Source organism: Morone saxatilis, unplaced genomic scaffold, assembly GCF_004916995.1.
Source record: "Morone saxatilis isolate NCDOM2014 unplaced genomic scaffold, NCSU_SB_2.0 Contig23, whole genome shotgun sequence".
NCBI lineage: Eukaryota > Metazoa > Chordata > Actinopteri > Moronidae > Morone > Morone saxatilis.
In genome coordinates, this window is record NW_023339796.1 from 14,768,864 (window position 1) to 14,789,360 (window position 20,497).

At 40.4% G+C, this 20,497-nt stretch overlaps 2 protein-coding genes across 2 annotated transcripts in view; one reads left to right on the top strand and one right to left on the bottom strand.

Annotated features, from left to right (window-relative positions):
• Positions 1-4,347, top strand: part of LOC118335279 (BTB/POZ domain-containing protein 2-like) — a gene marked incomplete at its 5' end in the record, with an annotated part of 4,515 nt that extends 168 nt beyond the window's left edge. Inside the window, 7 exon segments of the mRNA XM_035671532.1 lie at positions 334-490; positions 988-1,093; positions 1,194-1,391; positions 1,478-1,670; positions 1,890-1,977; positions 2,075-2,221; positions 2,374-4,347. Of these exon segments, the coding sequence (XP_035527425.1) occupies positions 334-490; positions 988-1,093; positions 1,194-1,391; positions 1,478-1,670; positions 1,890-1,977; positions 2,075-2,221; positions 2,374-2,535 (1,051 nt within the window).
• On the bottom strand, positions 4,143-12,581 carry LOC118335277 (elongation factor 2). Its single transcript, XM_035671524.1, has 14 exons — positions 12,423-12,581; positions 10,924-11,138; positions 9,714-9,895; positions 9,417-9,628; positions 9,122-9,297; positions 8,262-8,367; positions 7,627-7,879; positions 7,256-7,451; positions 6,977-7,100; positions 6,580-6,822; positions 6,004-6,357; positions 5,678-5,860; positions 5,227-5,359; positions 4,143-4,761 (listed from the first exon to the last, which is right to left on the bottom strand). The coding sequence occupies exons 1-14, from the start codon at positions 12,423-12,425 to the stop codon at positions 4,568-4,570; spliced, it is 2,574 nt and encodes an 857-aa protein (XP_035527417.1). The 5' UTR covers positions 12,426-12,581; the 3' UTR covers positions 4,143-4,567.
• Between the last annotated feature and the right edge of the window lie 7,916 nt (positions 12,582-20,497).

The window sequence follows — 20,497 nt, forward strand, 5'->3', positions numbered from 1 at the left end:
AATGCGCAGGTTGATGCCAAGTTCGAAACGTGGGATGCGACGCCTCCAACGGAAATCGAGATCACGATGTGGAAACCAAGCTGCGTTTCGTGGCCTGCTAAAGCTAAGAGTGGGTGTGTGTGTGTGTGTGTAGAGAGAGAGAGAGAAAGTGAGAGTGAGTGAGTGTGGGTTTTTTTTTTGTTGTTGCTTTTTTATTGCTATATGGCAGCATTTGGGAGAAGCTAAAATTAAACTCATATTTCATACAAATAAAATCATCATATCATTATAATAGAGCTAAACATACAAATCTCTATGAATTGTGTGCCACAATAAAATTGGAATATCTTTCAGGTTTCTGTACTCCGATGAGGTCCAGATTGGGCCTGAGACAGTGATGACCACGCTATATACAGCTAAGAAGTATGCAGTGCCGGCACTGGAGGCTCACTGTGTGGAATTCCTCAAGAAGAACCTGAGAGCAGATAACGCTTTCATGCTGCTCACACAGGTCTGTGTCCCCCAGCTATGAATGTGGACCACTTCCTGTATGATTTGATGTGTAGGACTGGTTGTACTGCCTTTGAATCAAAATGTGCATCTGAACATTTGGTGAAAAACTCAGTATGATATGCAACAGGGCTAACATTTTAAATCCACAGGTTGAGGGGAGTGTCATTCTATATTTCTTTGTGCTAGTGCTGATAAAATAGCAGAGTTTTAGTACCATTACCAAAACAATACTCCTTATTTTAAGAAGTATACACTTTACAACAAGACACTTTTTTTTTATTAAACAAAATAAGCCTAAATTATGTCTAAAGACAAGCAGTCGTACTAAAACTAAAATTATGATTTAAATCAGAAACACAACAACAATTTCTGTATTTGTCCGTTTTTGATACTTATTACTACTCATTATTTTTAAGTGCAGTTGTCAACCCTGAATTTTTAACGAGGCTGTGTAGTAAAAAATGTGTTTAAACTGTGGTGTGTTCTTCGTTTCAGGCCCGGTTGTTTGATGAACCTCAGCTTGCCAGCCTTTGTCTAGAAAACATTGATAAGAACACTGGAGATGCTCTTGCCGCTGAAGGCTTTACAGACATAGATTTGGGTAATGTCGCCATGTGAATGTTGTCACGATTGCCACATATTGTATTTGTAATGAATAACAGCTTAACCGAGCGTTGATTTTTCATCTCTCCGTTCCGTAGATACATTGGTGGCAGTGTTGGAGAGGGATACTCTCGGGGTGAGGGAGGTGCGTTTGTTTGGCGCCGCGGTGCGTTGGGCGGAGGCAGAGGCTCACAGGCAGCAGCTGCAGCCCACACCAGAGAACAAACGCAAAGTCCTCGGCAAAGCTCTCACACTCATCCGCTTTCCTCTGATGACAATTGAGGAGTTTGCTGCAGGTGAACAGACGCACAATAAACTCTTCTCACAACACAAACACACATCCTGCGCTTCAGATCCTGATCCTGTGTCCTCATCCCTTCAGGTCCAGCCCAGTCCAGTATTCTGACTGACAGAGAGGTGGTGAGTCTCTTCCTCCACTTCACAGTGAACCCAAAGCCTCGTGTAGACTTCATTGACCGGCCTCGCTGTTGCCTCCGTGGGAAGGAGTGCAGCATCACACGTTTCGGACAGGTGGAGAGCCGCTGGGGTTACAGCGGGACGAGTGACCGCATACGGTGAGTTTATTTTAAAAAAAAAAAATTAAAAAAAATTTACAAATCTTTTTACAAAAATACTTAAGGCTTATTAAAATTACAGTATCGACAATGACAACATTTAACCTTAGAATAAGAAAATACACCTGTGCGTATGCTTGATAACACCTACAGCTCCACACAGTTAATTCTCACACCCTCTCCCTTCTTGATATATCCCCGTTTTGTTTTTCTTCTCAGGTTCTCAGTAAACAGGAGGATATTTGTGGTTGGGTTCGGTCTCTATGGCTCTATACACGGACCCACAGACTACCAAGTTAACATACAGGTGTGGACCCGAACCCTTAGAGAACCGTATGTTGTATGCAGGCTGTATAACATGTTTGTAATGTTTGCGTCTGATCTCTCTCTCTCTCTAAATGCAGATCATTCACACAGACAGTAACACGGTGCTGGGCCAGAATGATACAGGCTTCAGCTGTGATGGGTCAGCTAACACCTTCAGAGTCATGTTCAAAGAACCAGTGGAGATATTACCCAACGTCAACTACACTGCCTGCGCTACACTGAAGGTCTGTGACGTGTTGGTAATAACACCACATACACATGCAAAAGTTTGTTTTTTTTCTAGGGCTGCAACTAATGATTATTTTTATTTTTGATGAATTGTTTTTTTTCTATAATCTATCCAGCTGTGTATTCAACCTCTCTGTCCGTCTTGCAGGGTCCAGACTCTCATTATGGGACTAAGGGAATGCGAAAGGTAACACACGAGTCATCATCCACTGGCACAAAGACGTGTTTCACATTCTGCTACGCAGCGGGCAACAACAACGGCACTTCTGTAGAGGACGGACAGATTCCTGAGGTCATCTTCTACACATAGTCACCTCCGACATAGCAACGATCTTCCATCAAATGTGACATCCTGACACCAGCGCGGGGCCACACCTCAGCAGCCGTACTGGGGACTAATTGCTCAGACATCATACTGTTCCCTCCATATAGTGCACTACTGTTGACCACATGGGAGGTCAAATAGCCGAAAAGCAATGTAGGTCACTACATGGGGCGTAGCTTGTCATTTGAGATGCTGTCTCTCTCTTTTTCAGTGGCTTCCTTTTATCCCCTTGTGTTGTAGTGATGCCAGCCTCTGAAACAGACATGACTGTAACCGACTCCACAAGGGAAGGAGAGAGGGAGGGAGGAGCCTCTCAGATAATTCACAGTATTGATGTCACTGCTGTGGATTGACGGCATAAAGCTTGACACTGAATTCTCCTTAAGCTGTACAATTCCCCTTCCTGTACTCCACAGCGTTAGCGCCAAGGAGAGTTGCAACTGTATGAATGTACAGTTTCAGATTTGCCAAGACAAGTTCCTTATCACCTTTAAGTACAGACCAGCGTTGAAATAAATTCCACATCAGCTGTAACTTCCATAGACTCCTAGATTTCATAGGCTTTATGAGCTCTTGGCGAATTTGAACCAAATGTCATATTAATCTTAACATGATTATGGTAAGCAATTTTTGGGTTTCTACATAAAGTACAATCTGTGATATCTCGTGTCCTTGCTTGGTAGTTGCCTATACCCAAGATACCTTGCACTTCTCGGCCTTGCATATGTTCATTTGGTTGTTCTATGGATGCACACTAACTCTTCAGATATGTTTCTTTTTAGCTTTGTTTTAAAAAGTGTGGGTGGAAGAGCTTTCCCTCTTGGTGCAGAAGTTAAAGGGTTGTATATTAAAGTGGCATTTATTAACATTATATATGTAACTTGAAATAACTATTAATTAAAGAGTGAAGAAAATGGATTGAGCTTCTTGTTTCTGTGAGTGACACTGCGCTTACTTGCCGAGAGTTGGTGTGAGATGAGAAGATCAATATACCCCTATGTCTGTCTGTTAAATATAAGGCTAGGCTGAACCCAGCATCTGCTTAGCTTAGTTTAGCTTAGCTTTGTCCAATAGTAACAAAATCCACCTGGCAGCCCCTCTGGAGCTCACTAATTAACACGTTATGTTATAGACTATTTATTTTCCATTCTTTGTTAAATTACATTAAGTTCAATCCTGAGAACAAAATGCCATGGTTCACAATACAATTAGCAAGATTCTTTAATAATTAAATAATTATACAACTTGAAATAACAAGAGAATTAAATAAAGACATTAAAAGTAAAACTCATTTGTCTTTATAGCTTTCTAATTAGAGTTTATGATCTCGAGGTAATGTTTATCTTTTATGGGAAAAAAGAGGCAAATGTGCATGTATGTATTTAGGTAAGATAAGAGTGATGATGTATGCTTGTTTTTAATTGTTTGTGTTTCTGTTATCACTCAACCCAAACAGTACATATTGTTCGAGACTAAAGTAACTTCCTGGGAATATCTGCTGGTTGTATCAATCTTCTAACTCACTGACACAAAGTGAATAGGCGTATTTCAATAAGCCCACTTGTGAAAGAACAGAATTTCAGGAGTCATCATGAGTTGAATGTTTTTATTCAATGACTTATGTAGCACTTTATTGTGGTTTCCATGGTTTTATCTGGCCATGATCCATTTAAATACCCATTATTGCAGCAGTATCACAGTGCACTGTACAGGCCCATCCTGGCAGATGAGAGGGAGGTGGTGATGTGGAGGAATAGAAGAAACAAGAAATACAACTGCTTTGATCTAATTGTTCCCCAAAACCCTCGCCCTAGGCACTTGGTGTACTGTAGCTGTGAAATGAAAAAGCATTGTTGCTTCCACTAGCCTATAACAAAAGCTTAAGCTTTGTTTCTGCTCCGGACTCAAAGTCAAAACAATTTGTGCGATGTATCTTTAAGCCTGTGCAAAGATTTTAAAGTGCCCACGGGGTAGGGTTTAGAGATTGATTTGGTATTTTATAATCCAGGGTCACTGTTTACAGTTTGTCCAAGTAGTTGTCGAGGGCAGGAATGCCCTCTTTTAGACCTTTGCGTTTCCTAATTTCAGCAACAACCTGGAAGGGTCTGGAGGTGGGGTCGCTCGGGTCTCCCGGGAGAATCTGCCAGTGATTAAACACACACTGAGGAAAGGCCTGGCCTCCAGTGTTACTGCGCAGGTCAGCTGTGAACCCTGAAGGGAATAAAGAATAGGGAAATTAATGTCTAACCCCCTGTGGTCCTGATCCTAATGCTTATCTATGAAAATGTATATTGGAATTAGTACACATATTTTTAACTTTTCAGCATGAAGTAGTTTAGTGCCCTCTGTAAAAGTCCCTATAGACATCCTCTTATTTTCAGGCACACCTTTAAAAAAAACGTATAGCTGAGTTGTAGAAGAGCTTCACGTCATTTTCAACATTTAGTAATTAAAAACATAATCAGGGAATCTCCATGTACAGATGCTCCAAAGATCCAATTTAATCTTTAGACCCTTTTAGTTATCTCTCCTTTATTTTAAGCTTTCAAATCAGGAAGCCTTCCTGTTACGAGTGCCCTTCTAAAAATATTAACCAAGAACAAATTAATAAATTAGGTGAATTATTCTGAAACTAAACACACTAAAAAGCATTACATTTTGGTCACACAAACCCACCAAAGGACTCGTTGACAGGGAGGTAGGCTTTCACCACAAAAATGGGAGTGCCCATCACTTGGGATTCCTCAAACACGTGACCTCGTTTCCTGTTCAACACACCATAGATCCCACCGACCACCTGCTCCGGGCACTGCATAGACATGAGGCACGGCAGTCAGACATGTAGTGTGAACTGGAGTTGTCTAGCATAATACTAATTGATAATTAACACATTGTACATAATCCTGAGACTGTACAGTAATAAAAAAAACTTGACATAATTCCTGTAAATTCACAAAAGTTTTGTAGATCTATAATAGTTTTCAATCAAGTTTAGTCTAGATATCAATTGTGATTTATAACAGAAACTAACTAAACTAGATTAACAGAACAGATTTCCTGTCAATTGCACCATTTCATTCTTATTTCAAGAGTTTATTTTGGAGGTAATATTCCCCTTCACACACACCTGTATCTCCACCAAGTATACAGGCTCCATGAGTCGTGGCTGAGCAGTGAGCTGAGAGGCATACAGGACCCTACGGGCTGTGGGAATAATCTGTCCTCCACCACGGTGGATGGCATCTGCGTGCAGTGTCACGTCATGAATGTCAAAGCGAACTGCGCGCATATTCTCCTCACATAGCGCACCCTGCAGGATGATGACAGAGATCGGAGGCTTATTCTCAGTAGTACACGCTTTTAAAAGATGGTATCACAAATGCATATCAAAAAATAATAACACAGAGCTACTCATTTAAAATATACTTGTAATCAAAGTTAACTGCTACCCACCTCTTTAGTCGCCCACTGGAAACCGGCCACAACGCTGTCCTTGATCTCGTTGAGGTACTGAACCCCCTTAGTCATGTCAATCAGCAGGTTGGCCCCACTTCCGTCTGGGCCAAAGCACCAGATCTTCCTGGCTTCTGTCACCTCCCACTCATACTTGTCGGCAAGGTAACGTGCACGAGCCTTGAGCTCCTGCCGAGCAGTGACTTCCCCCTTCTCGATGTCTTCAGCCAGGCCGTCGGGGAAGGGACGGGACTTCATGAAGAGACGATTGTGTTTGTTGGGGGACTTTGACAGACACATCTGTTCTGATTCTTCCATCACTGTCTCTCTGTAAGACACGACTGGGTCTGATACCTGGTAAGAGATGACAGAAAAGGAAGGATAATAAAGGAAAAGGATGAAAGCTTTTCCCCAATTCCCTCCCTTTAGAAGAGTTTTTTGCAACAAACACAACAAACTCTTTTGTATCATGTAAAAAAATTAAATAAATTTAATTAAGCTTCTCAACAGAGACCTGTCCGGCACTTAACCAGCATCTTATGGAAAACCTATCATCTTCTGTTCTCCTTGTCTCACCTTCAGTGGAATGCAGGCATGGTCCTCTTCCAGGTCCTTCAGGCAGATCTCCAGGTGCAGCTCTCCCGCTCCAGCGATGATGTGCTCCCCAGACTCCTCGATGATGCACTGCACCATGGGGTCAGACTTGGCCAGACGCTTCAGCCCCTCCACCAGCTTGGGCAGGTCAGCGGGGTTCTTTGCCTCCACAGCAACTCTGACTACGGGGCTCACACTGAACTTCATCACCCTCATGTTGTGGGCCTGCGGACAGAGCCAGAGTCACCAAGCTAAAAGACTTGTTCTTTTTGTTTTGTTATTTTGTTAGGAATAATTATGCCAACAACAAGCAAAAACTCTGTATAAATAACTGTGTGATGCACCAGTATTTGAACTATAGAAAAAAGTAATACGCTACTTGTTCATAGGTGGTAATGGTCCCTGTCTTAACCAGGAACTGGTCTACTCCAACAAGACCAACGATGTTGCCACATGGGACATCTTCAATAGGCTCCACATACCGGCCCATCATCAGGATGGTCCTGGAGGGAGAGAAAGGAGGACATGGTTATAAATAGTTGCCAACACGTACATGAAAACAAAAGGGTGAGAAGAGAAGCGTGAAGTTAGGGCTCATGTTCTTCTTCTTCTTCTTCTTTAGGCCTCTGCACAGTGGTTTGTATGTAAACATGCTCACCTCTGGATGGGTTTGATGTAAAGGTCCTCCTTCTTGCCAGGGGTGAAGTTTGGCCCCATGATGCGCACCTTCAGGCCAGTGGACACACAGCCAGAGAACACACGACCAAAGGCGTAGAAACGACCCTTATCGGTGGTTGGGACCATCTTGGAAATGTACATCATCAGAGGAGCCTTAGGGTCGCAGTTCTTAATGCCTGAGGAGACAGCACAGCCTTGAATATAGTATAGCTAAAATAAAGCTTATAAATGAGGTAAATATTTTATGGAACCATAACATATATATAACCATATCATCATAATGCTCCATATCAAATAAAATCTTCTCCTGAGAGGTGAAGGTGTGTGGTGCTGTGAAAATGTTCCACTGACCCATGGCAGCCTCGTCGTCTCCCGGCCCTTCATAAAGCAGCTCACAGCGGTATCTCTGTGCAGTGACAGGGGAGGGCAGGTGGATGGTGATCATCTGGAGCAGGGCCTCTCCGGCAGGCAGCCAGCGACGCATCACAGCCTTCAGCAGGGGCTTCCCCTCTTTCTCCTTGTCATCTGTGTCTAGTTTGACGTCCAGCTTCTCAATTAGTTTGGCCGTCTCCTCCTTCTTGAAATTCATGATGGCATCAAACACCTTGGAGGACAGAGGCCAAAAAGAAGACATCAAACTCGAGTTCAAAGGCATCCTTAACTTTTTTATGTATAGAATTTTATGTGATGTTTCAAATTTTTCTGATGGCATAAGTAATTTTGTTTGCAGCGAATTTAGACAATACTGGCAACAATGGGCAAAGTCTGTGTGTGTTGCTTTGAGCCCATTCATTGTAGTGTCCTCCAGCTCGTATACAATGACTGGCTAACACAACATGTTTTTTTGTGCTACTACTAGGAGCTCAAAAAAGTTAAAATCTTACATATAGGTGCTTTAAATACATTTTTAACAATACAGAAACATATAATGTCGATTAGTCCTGAACAAGTTAACACATGAATTGTCACTTTTTTTCTCCATTCACCTTAAAGATGGGGTCCAGAACGAGCTGGCAGAAGGTGCGGGGAAGTTTCTGGCCATCAGGACCGACAGCAGTCTTACTGAACTTGCCGGCAACGGGGTCAAAATATCTGTGCATACAAATATGACACGCAGATGATTGACATCTATCTTATAATCCTGTTTTAATAATGCAATATATGCCAGTTAAAAATGATGAATTACAACATTTTTAAAAGCAATTTAGCACCAGCTGAACATTTTTTGTGGTGGTTTAGCTGCAGTGCACTCCGGGGTGAGGTCTGTACACAGTGTAATCACTGTTGGGTGTGATTACACACTTCTAGCCACACCTATCAGTGATGCTGTGTTAAGTTACTCTTTTACATTAAAACATATCTCTTGACTCGGCTAGTGATGAGGGGCCAGTTTTCCCTAAAATGACCACGCCCACCTAGGATAAATCCATAAGTGTCTTCTTGTACTGTGGTTCTTAAATACTGTCATTTTTTTAATGTTTCAACTCCATTTGATGTATCACTGCTAACTTTTGTAGAATATAAGCGCTGTTGTGACTATGGCTACACTAATGGACAATATGTGTGTATGCAAAGCAATATGGAGAGAGGCTCCTGTATTTACTGTGAAGGTGAAGGGCGGGCAGTAGACTGGGACATTTTCCTGCTAAGAGTAGATGGACGGCAATATATATATATATTCTTTCTTTTGTTTTTTTTTTCTTTTCTTTTCTTTTATCTATCTCTGTTACTGACATGATGGCAAAATGTATAACTTGTGTTTCTGTCTGTCTGTTGAAAACCAATAAAAATTTGTTACAAAAAATAAATAAAACATGTCTCTGTCTGGACATAGCATCATGTTTACCTGTCTCCCCACAGTTTCTTCATCATGTCCTCCACTTTCTTACACCTCTCTGCTGCTCCCAGTTTAGTATCTCCTTTCGTGAACTTAGCCACATACATCTCAGCGAACTGCTTCAAGGTGAAAGCCCAGCCATGGAGGCCAGAGCCAAACCCGACTGTACCAATGACAGGGTCAATCTGAGGGGGAAAAAGGTCCAGTATTCTTTGAAATCGTAGCTAAAATAAATGTATAGCAACATTTCTCAGGCATTTATTCATGTGTTTGTGTCTGAGTGGTGTTTGAGCTTCTGCCTCACCATGATGTTCCCCATGGGTCCCCCCTCATCCTCTCCATAGGTGGAGATAATGACGTTGACGTTCTCCACGATACGCTGAAAGGTCTGGAAGAGCTCATCTGTATCTAGCTGCAGCTCGAGTAGGGCCCGGTCCATCTTGTTCATCATCAGAACCGGCTTGATGCGCTCAGCGATGGCTTGCCGCAGCACGGTTTCAGTCTGCACACACACACCTGGGAACAAACAGTTGAGCCTGGGTGAATAGCTAGATCCTGTGTGTGGATGTGGAAGGGAGAGTGTCAACCATTATGTTATTACCTGAGACACAGTCCACCACCACTAGGGCTCCGTCAGTTACCCTGAGGGCAGCAGTGACCTCAGAGGAGAAATCAACATGACCCGGAGAATCAATCAGATTGATGAGGAAGCCGTTTCCGTCTTTACTCTGCTTGATAAACACCATGTCGTTTTCTCCAAGCTCGTAGTACATAGAGATGGCCCTGAATAACATAGAGGGTAAAGGAAAAGGCTGTGGACATGTTCCCTGATCACCTATCACTACCACGTCATCATTAAAATTAATGTGAAAGAAAAAGTATGGATAAAATAAAGCTGAATTAAATTAACTACATTAGCCATCACAATACTGGAACCAGACACTCTTTTAATTTAAATAGGGCTTGCATGCTGAGACTTTCCAGTTTAAATGCTACAAACTGGCTTGACTGTGTGTGTTGCTATCAGTAAATATTTAGTGATGTGAATCAGTGTCACCTCATGGTGTGTTTACTGGAATCAGAAAATGCAGCTTTTATTTAATGATGTTTAAATAAAGAGGTGAAAAAATCTTTAAGCATACTTAAAATTGGACTGGCTAGAATAAGTAGAATTAGTTTTTAATTAAATTAAAAATACAATTCTATTATATTTATCATATATGAATATCTCATATATTTAATAATTCTATTCACAAACTGCAAAAAAGGCAAATACTGTTAAAGTGAAAATAAAAAAATATACACATAAAACTGTCAGATCAGAAAATGTGGAAGGATTTAAGTATTTCATATTCAAATCTATGTTGTTTTACAAACCCCATATACTACTGGGAAAATATTTTATCTTTTTGTTATTAACTGTAAATTTTACCTGGACAGTTACACTCCAGTAACCTCAGGTAAGTGATGAACAACTGGTATATTCGACATTTAAAAGCCCTGAAAGCCTTTTTTCCTAATCAGCATCTATTATGAATGAACAGTTTTGATTATTTACATTTTTAGGTGCAAATTGGTTTTGCACCTATTTGAAGTGGGCGGGGCTCGTTTGAATAAGCGTGATGTCATTTCTGTGCACAAATCAGGATTTGGAAACATTGGTTCAAAATCTGATGACAGTCGTGGAGTCACACCTTATGTCGTCAATCCAAACAATAGCAAAGTATGTGTCTTACCCCATATGTGTGGCTTATTTTTATTTCACAACCTCTAATAGTCTCCACACACGGAGCCGTTTCTGAACCACATACGTTGATTTGATGGTGATACAGCGCTCCTGCTCGTCTTTGCGCGTGTCTGTGAAGCGGGTCTCGCCGGCTCGGGATGAAGCAATGATCCCTGCTTTGGACACCAGCGAGTCAGTCAGAGTGGACTTCCCATGATCCACGTGAGCAATCACAGACATGTTCCTGATGTTGGACTTCTTGTCCATGATGGCACGGATCTGATCCACAGTGAAGTTCACCTGGGGGGGGTTACGTTCATCCATTTACAACCAGCAGAGGTTCTGTTTATTCATCACATGTGTCTATTTATTTGTACCTACTACCAGATCTCCTTCCAAGTAAAGTTATAAAAAGAAAGACATGTTGGAAACAGAATACATCAGTGCGACTATGGAGGAAGGAGTGAGGGCACCGCACTGAAGACTTTACCTTCTGGTTTCTAAACAAGCAACAGATCAGGAGTACTGAGTCACCACTCATGCTGCAGCATGCAATTTAATTTCACTTATTTGAGTCCACACCTTAAATTCCCCTTAAACTCTTGATATTAAGGTGAAATGTACATACAATAAGTATATTGATGAATTTAATAACAAGCACTCAGTCGGCCCTTATTATAAGTTATAACCACTTAGTTTAAGAAACATTTAATAATAAGATTAAAAGTGAGGCCTACAATTCACTAATAAAAAGCTATTAATAAAGATAAGGATGAAGACTTTTCAAAAGATGTTTGCCCCCGCAGTGTGGTAGGGATAGCCATTTTTACTGTAGGCCTATGTGGGCCTCACTATTATAAATGAACTTATTAATATGAAAGCAAACAAGGACCCATGACTATTTATCCCAATAACTAACACGTTAAATGCATCCAACCCACATAACAATTATAGAAATATTAAATTTAGGATGTTCAGACATTCACTGAGACAAATCAATAAACATTTATTATTAGCCCTTACGAATCACCATCCACCACTGTAAGCATAAAATAAAACACTGCAGCTGTCCGTGTCGGTGACGTGCAGTCGCTCATTTGTGATAATATATTGTGTCGCACTTTATATAGTTTGGCTATGACGCAACCTATTGAGTCATAACCAAACATATCAGAATTAGCCACAGTTGTGTTAGACACGGCAGGACCATGTGTTTTCTTTATATGACAACGATATTTGTGCAGTCATGCGCCAGAAGCTGTCTGATATTAAAGGCTTTGCTATAAACGTCACATTGAGGCGGAGCGGGCCGTCCAGCTAAGGCCACAGCGCCGCAGCTTTATCAACTTCCTGCTGCGTATGTTGTAACTGATCGCACATAGAGCCTTTATCTGATCGCATGACACAACCAAGCATCGGCATCCACTTCACACACACCTGACATGGCAGCTTGTGGCAGCGGGACCGTTTATAACTACACATAAAGGTTATTCGCTGGAGCGGCATAACAGTCCGCATTTCACCTGCTACAAATAAATTAAATACACAGTGATCAGAGCATGGAAGTGTCCAGTGTCGACTCACCATCTTGTCTGTAGGTCGTTGGTCTTTGTGTGTGAGGGTTTATTGCTGTTAACACTGCCTCTGAGGACAGGCAGTCCCGGTGGTGACAGGAGAGACGCTGCTGCTGCTGCTGCTGGCTGCTGCTGCTGCCGTGTAGTGGTGCTGGAGAGAGGCTGTGCAGCAGGAGGCGCTGCTGCTCAGCAGTGTGGTACCAGATCAGATTTCTATGGGTGTGTGCCCAACGCTTTACTGTTGGATCCCTGCTGCTAGGTGCGTTAATGGTCGTTCAGTGGCGGACTTAGGCTGTGGAGAGCAGGGGTGAAATGAATAAATAGGGCACCGGCTGCATGAGGTGGGCCAACAGTCGCGATGCATTCATGTGGAAAGTTCTTGTCATATGCACAACAACAATGAAACAGTTATTGACAATGGAGCTGATCTCAGGCTCCCTCCAACATGCTCCATGATAAAAAAAATATATATGTATCAAGACAAATGATGAAACTGGAACAAACTACTGAGAATCTAAGATGTAAAATGGTGCAGCTGCTAAAATGCAGGAATATGATACAATAATGATAATATAAAATAAAATGTTTCCCCTGTGGACAAGAAGGATGGGTAGTCAGTCTTCATAGTTTAATATGGGCTTGATCTGGCTGGATGAAACTTCTCCAGGTGAGATTTTTCACACTAAGCCTACTGCAAAAATCTATTTCAGGAGTAAATTTAATTTGTCTTCACGAGTATATTTGTGACTGAATTTTCTTTGGCATTAACGTACAGTCAGAAGTATTATAGTAAACTGTATTCTGTATAGTTCAACTTCATCTGGCCCTGATGTGTAAAGTGATAATAAGAGAATAACAGTGTCTATGTGTGCTTCCACATCGTACCAGCAACATAATATACTGACTGCAGTAATAACACTGAAAGAAATGAAAGTTAACATATTTTGGAACAAGAGGCATTGGATGTTGTGGATTATTCACACCTAAACTGTTAGGTCTGAGTCCCAAAAAAGGCTCCCTCCCCCCATGTTAGAGTGTAGGCCTACTATATAATGCGCACAAGTCTGTGGGTACCAATACTATTCCAGTTTATGTGACTATTACACCTTATAATGCAGTCTCTGGCGACACGTGTCTCGTAAGCCTTTTCCACAAAACCCCTAGATGGATAAACTCCCATGACCCACCAACCCCACAAGTACTCTCCCTGTCCTCCACACAACACTGAAGAGGTGTGTCAGCCAACAATCTCATCCACACCTGGCACATTTCCGCTGAGGATCTTCTTAACTATCTCGAAGACCTCTGTCAGGGATATGGGCGAGGCTTACCCCTGGTCTTCAAACTCCTCCACACAGGATGTGTTGGTCAGGGATCAGGAGTTCCTCAAAGTGCTCTTTCCACTCCTTGACAATATTCCCAGTCAGGGTAAGCAGTTCTCTTATCCTTCTGTGCCAAGCCCTGGCTTAGTTGGCAAGCCTTGAGGTACCTGTCTGCTCTTTAAGGAGACCCCTGGGCCAAGCAAGGCCTCCTTATTAAGCTTGATGGCTGGCTTCACCACTGGTGTCCACAGCGGGTTCCTACGTTGCCACCACAACAGGCACCAATGACTTTGGGACCACAATTCAAAGCAGCCACCTCTACAATGGAGGCTTTAAACATGGTCCATTCACTTTCAGTGTCCCCCGTCTCCCCCAGTGCTGATTATATCATGCATTGGAGTGCTCATCTGTTACACTGGGGTGTTTCAGTTTTTTGGCATGGTCTGGTAAAAGACACAATACAAACATATATTAAGTTTACAACCAAAAGCTTGTGGAACAATAGTATCAATAGTACATAGTAATAGTAATGTGCTATGTGTCGTGGTCAAAATTTAGATTGTTACTGTCAGGTTTTGAGTTCCCCTCAGAGAAAGCTCCCATCTGTCTACCAGTTCCCAGTCCCCCATCTGTGAAGCAAGAAGCAGCTTTCAAACTCAATAAAATAAGATGCACAAAGGAATCTAAAAAAAAAAATATATAGAGAAACTTAAGTTGACCAGATACTTGCACTGAATAAATCTCACAATAAAAGTCACCAAGAAAAAAATATAATAAAAAATAAGACCAAACCTCATTAAAATAGTGTTTTGTTTTGTTTTTAAATTAGAAAAATTTAAATGAGATTTTAAATATATTGTACATATCATAACTGTTCATGTTTTAAGTGATCGTTCAATAGACCTTTTTGAAGAACAAGCTCACTTGTTCTCATCTGTCAAGGTCGTCCTTGTAGATTAGAAGCTCAAAGTCTTTCTGAAAGCTTTGTAGCTTTGGTATCTCCACATCTATCAGATGCACATACTAGAAAAATAGTTTTTTTTTAATTAAAGGACCAGTGTGTAGGATTTAGTGGCATCTAGCAGTGAAGAGCATTTTTGTTTATAGTTTTTGGTTAACAACTATGTTTATGATATAAATGTTTTACACACTGTTGCTATTATTTTAAGTCAGGCTTGGATGTGTGCAGTTTCCACTTGGTATAAATAACATACCCACGTCTGTTTGACTTATCTGTAGATGAAGAATGTAGAGATAAGACAAGTAAAATGACAATACTTTAACATTTCTTTTCTTCATGTAACAAAGCATGAGTTTTAACAGGAGCAGATACCATTGTTTCAAGTCATTTGTGAGATATCATAGTGAGTTTGAGACAAAGCTGTTAAGATACTGTAGGCCATAAAAACATTGTTTTTCATGTAGTTGGGATGCCAAACTAAATTGTAATTGAGCTAATCGTCTGGTCAGGTCTGTCTCAGTTCCCAGTTTCAACCAACTTATTTAGAAAAGAGACTGAAATATCAAAACAGAAAAAAAGAGAAAATTCCTACAGTTGGAAGAAGGTGTGAGTCTGTTTGTTTAAACATTATTTATTCATCTGCTTTCAGATTCAGGACTAACCCGTTGAGAACAGCAAATCAGAAATGATCTTCATCACAGGGAACAAGGCAAGTGTGAGGATGCCCAAAGCCAAGCAGCTGGTACGTGTTCAAACACACTGCCCAGTCTCTTTGGCAGATGGGTATTGACCTATTAGGCCTATATTTGCCTGTGTTTCAGCTCTGATCAGACAAACAAAACACACAGAGCTATCTAGAGGCATCCGTTCAGTACACAACTCCCTAATTGGGAAAAAAAATTAAAACTGGCCTTTTTATTTTGATCATTACTTCTACTGCAATAGAGTTGGGAGCCAGAGGAAATGCCACATTGTCACCTGAATTTAAAGTGGTTTATCCTCTTTATAGGAGCCTGCTTTAGTACATCTCAGATTCAGTTTTTCAGGCTCAACTGTGTAGTTCAGACTTGACTCAACTTTCATCATTCTGTCAGCATCAACTGTGAAGGCTGGGCTCAATTTAAACGTAATGCAAACATAACCATTTTCATGAAATAAGCTGTAAGTCCTCAAACACTCTATACAGTATGGATCAAGGTCAAAGTGGCAAATCTTGATTGTAGATATTCACCTACACTCAAGTATATACTATAATATAGAAAACGTTTCCTGTAGACTATTTTAAAAATCCTTCGTAGGAGAATCCTTAACAGCTTAATGTTATTTGGTTGTATTTGCCACTTTTCCATGCTTTATATTGCTGCATGTCTTCAGCAGAGGCTGTACTGGTTGAGGATGTTGTAGCTGTTCTCCACCAGCTGAGGGCAGCACAAAACAATCTGAAATGGGACGCTGAAATGAGAATGGAATGAGGAAAAGCAGAGTAAAACAGGTGTTGTATCTGAGCGTTTGTGAACATGTATGTATGCAGAAGGTAATGGGATTTTTCCTATTACAGTGAACTCAATTTAACATGTTCAGAGCAGAAATACTCTTCTGCACTTTAAAATACGTTGTCACGGATGTACTATAATATGCAGACAATGGGCCCTAATGAGAATAATTTGTACCTGACAGTTTATTGTAGTGGAACAGAGTGTTTTTGGTAGCTGAATGGTTGGATGCTGCACGACCGCATGGTTCCAGCTCCTGCCAGTTCCACTCCAGCTAACAACCCCTGTTGCACGTCATACCCCTCTTTTTCCACAGTTCCTGTCTGCCTGTCCACCTGTCACAATAAAATAAAAAATACAATTGTAAAAAAAAAAGAGAACCCTTTTTATGATAATAAACAAGACTTAATCCAGGGGATACATTCACAAAACAGGTCAAAAATATTGTGGATGACTTACTTTTTAATGGATTTATCTCTTCAACAGCTGAATTTTGTCAGCAAATGACTTTCTGTGTATTTTCCAGAAGGCAAGTGATTAAACTGTCCTTCCTGAAGAGGAAGATAAAAACGCTAAAGAAAACTACGCTCATTTATAATGCATTTACTAATTTCTAACCACTACAACCAACTTATTACAACCTTCTATAATGTATGTATGTCTTATTAAGAAGTGGTACTGTGTTTTTTGTCTCCAAATTTCAGCTGGAGCACACCAACCACGACACCAAGGTTCAGCCTTTATGAACACAAGGGAGGCAAGATATTAAAGTTTCTGGCACAAGCCGAAAACCAATCATTTTGATGGTCATTTCAACTGATATTTTTCATTTCATTGCAGTAGCACGGTGCACTGTGTCGTGTTTCCACCAGTGGAGTTGACCTACTAAAACACTGATGCTTGGTGTTTCCAGGTGTCTGCAGTCACCCAAAGAGATGAGCACAAATTACTTTATGTCAGAAATAGTGTCTGTTCTATGGCATAACATTGCCAAATGTTTCCTATATTTTTTGCACAGCTTGTGTCTCCTTGAAGCCCCCCCCCCAAAGGATGTTGACAGTCACGCTGCTGCTTCAAGCGAAAACAAGGTTTTGTAAACACTAATAGAGGAGAAATCTGCTCCCTTCATTCATCACAAAAGGTTTTAGAAATGCGTAGAATTTTAAGTTTAAGATTAAGTTAGAACTAATAATGAAAAACAATCAAAACTATAGGGTTTGATTATATAATTTGATAATATGATATATTATATTACCACTATACATTGGGCATAATTTAAATATTGCTTCCTATACTGATGACATATTTGTAAGCGATACAGACCATATATTTGCACTTCACTTCACTGAAGGCTAAGCTCTTCAAAGAAATATGAGAGCTGACCAAAAAAAGTGACAGTTCCCAGTTGTATCTTTATATTCTAAACCAGTCGTGCAATCAAGAAACCCCTTGCGTGACACTTAGCTATGAGATTACTTACTAGAAACTTCTGGAAAGGGAGGTCATTATCTCATGTTTGTGATGTTAAAGAATGATGGGGAATGAAAACAAGTGCTGATCTCCTGTCATACTGTGTCGACGTGTGTTTAAACCTAAAAGATGAATTTAAGGTTTTACCAGTTAAGAAGCGCATTAAACCTGAGCAGCGAGCTTCCAAACAGCACACAGTTGCTTTCATTTTATGCACAACAAAGTAATCACTGAGCTCCTGATAAGAGCCATCCAACATGCATGTCACGGTTGGTGGAGTGATAACGCTGTATGCTTAGAGCACACTTTCTGCTTCTCACCTCTACTATGGATCTGAAAATCAGGTATATCTGAGTTCAGTAGCTGGAACCTTTCTTTACCCACCAGATCTCTTTTCACAGCACAACCTAGTATTTTCAACACGTGCCTTTTCAATTTATACCTCCTTGTCAAGATAATGAAACTGTGTGAACTGTGAGATCATTTTCAGTGGACTTGAGTTGCACTTCTACGTATATGTGCAGGTGTAATAAACTCACTGAAGGAGGATTCAGCAGCTTGACTGTGCTTTCATGGTACATTTCATGTTATTTAGTGAATCACCTCCAGGAATGTCGTATATATATCATAATATAATGGGTACATGTTATATGTTATATGTACATATATATATACCCATGACTGGATGTAGCTTGTTGTGACCCCCTGTAACATACATCCAAATGATAATATGGAGTTACATTATGATATCATATGCAATAACACAGGATTTATCTGTACTGAGCTGCGACCTATTCTTGGTATCCAGCGATGTGCTTAAAAATGTCCTGGTTAGATAACATCTGCATGTACTTTGAAACTCTCTAATCTGAAGATAGAACAACAATAAAGATAGTAGGCTTATTAAAAGTACTGATAATAGCTGGCTCGCTGCCATAGATAAGTGGATTTTAATGCAACAAACACACTTAGAGGCAAGTGCTTCAAAGATTGAGGGATACTGATCAGGTACTGTTCGTTCAAGTGTCACGGTATATGAATTATTTTTCTTTTATAAAATAGCAATGACTCCATTGGGCTTGGTCCTTCATAAATGAGTTAAGCCATAACTCACACTGGCTTCTCGAGAATTCATTTAAATAACCTTGAACCTTTTCCTTACATACTATAACCTTATATATAAGGATTTCTGAACATTAGAAATTCTTGAATTTTTTAAATAAAAAGACTTTGGAAAGCCCCCATGAGCTGTAAAATGTATGCCTGTGTTGAAATCAAACCCTTCAGAGCTGCTTCAGAGGGTCTGTTTTATTCACATTATATTCACATTATATGCAATGCCTCACACATAATCAGAAAAGATGAGAAATAAACAAATGGGTCATTCCCATCTTTACGTTTGTGTTTGTGTTGTATCTCCCTTTCTGTTGTCCCACACATTAATGTCCCTCCCAACTTTGAAACTTTTGAACAGTTTAGTAAAGGCAACAACATCCCAGAGAAAAGTAACTTTAAAAAAAAAGAATTAAAGAAAATATATCACACCTCTATTTACTTTGAACTGTCTGACAAAGGTAAAAAGGTAAAAAAAAAAATCATCTGAAGAGAAAAGATCCACACATGAAGCAGAGTCTCTTCCCTCAGAGGTGTAACAATACTTTGAAGTCGGATTGTGTTGATGATATTCATTCTGAAAACTTGAAGACAGACTGTTCATTCTACTTTTTCCTGTACTGAAGATGAGGAGTATAATAGCTCTGCCAGTGAAAGAATCTCTTCTCCAATCCCCACTGTGATAATAGTTAGATACAGCTTTGCAAGTGTGCATGTTCCTCTTGTGTAACTGCAGGACATATTACGTAATTTCTCTGCTTTATGGTGTGTATGCTTAGAAATAGCACGAAACAGACGCACCTAATTACAGCAATAAAGATAAGAAACACAGCACAGTGAGGTCTGCTATAGAAAAGCAAAAAAAAAAAGTGTTATTGTTCATCTTCAGCAATAAATGGAAACTGCACACTAGTAGACACAAACAAACTATGTTGTTTTCTCAATAAAGTCCACTTTTGGACCAATTTTGAGAAAATCACAATTGAAGTTTGGCAGACTCACTAAAAAGTGTGAAAGGGCAGTTGTTCCCAACTTTTATTGATTAAGTCTCTTTAAAACAAAGCAATGTCTCCTTGCAACCCCTCATCATCGGTTATGGCTAGTTGAACCAAGCGATCTTCTGGACTCTTTTAGAGTAATTCACTAGAAAAACAAGAAAGAATAGAGGAACTGACAGACCAAGGCTCCTGTCTGTATAGCCACAATGCTGACTGTGGAAAAATAGGGAAAAAAGGATTAACTTCAGTGATATGATTAAATGATATTCAATAATCATGAAATATATGTAGCTGGTTTGATCCAAAAGGGAACTGATGACTGGGGAAAGGAGCAGTGAGTTTTCTGTCTGTATCACCCTAAGTAATAGATCAGGCAAAAATTAATTCAAATAAATTTGAGCCTTCTAGCGACAGTGACAGATGAGGCTAAAAGCATGACTCTCCACCTTGTGCCTTTGAAAGGATTAAAGAAAAACAACTCTAAATCAACCCTGCCCAACAAAAAATGAATGTGAAACCACACAGGAAATCAGTCCTGACTTATCCTGATGACATCAAAGGTCACTCTAAACTACCTGTGAGCAACTTTGAGTAATTAATTCATCAGCCAGTCCTTCTTTTGTGCCTATTGGCTGTGAGCTGTCTGACAAACACTGGGTTGGACAGTGATCAGCTGGGATCGGGGATGCAATTGAGTGATATGGCATTTCAACTTTGTCCCTTGCAAC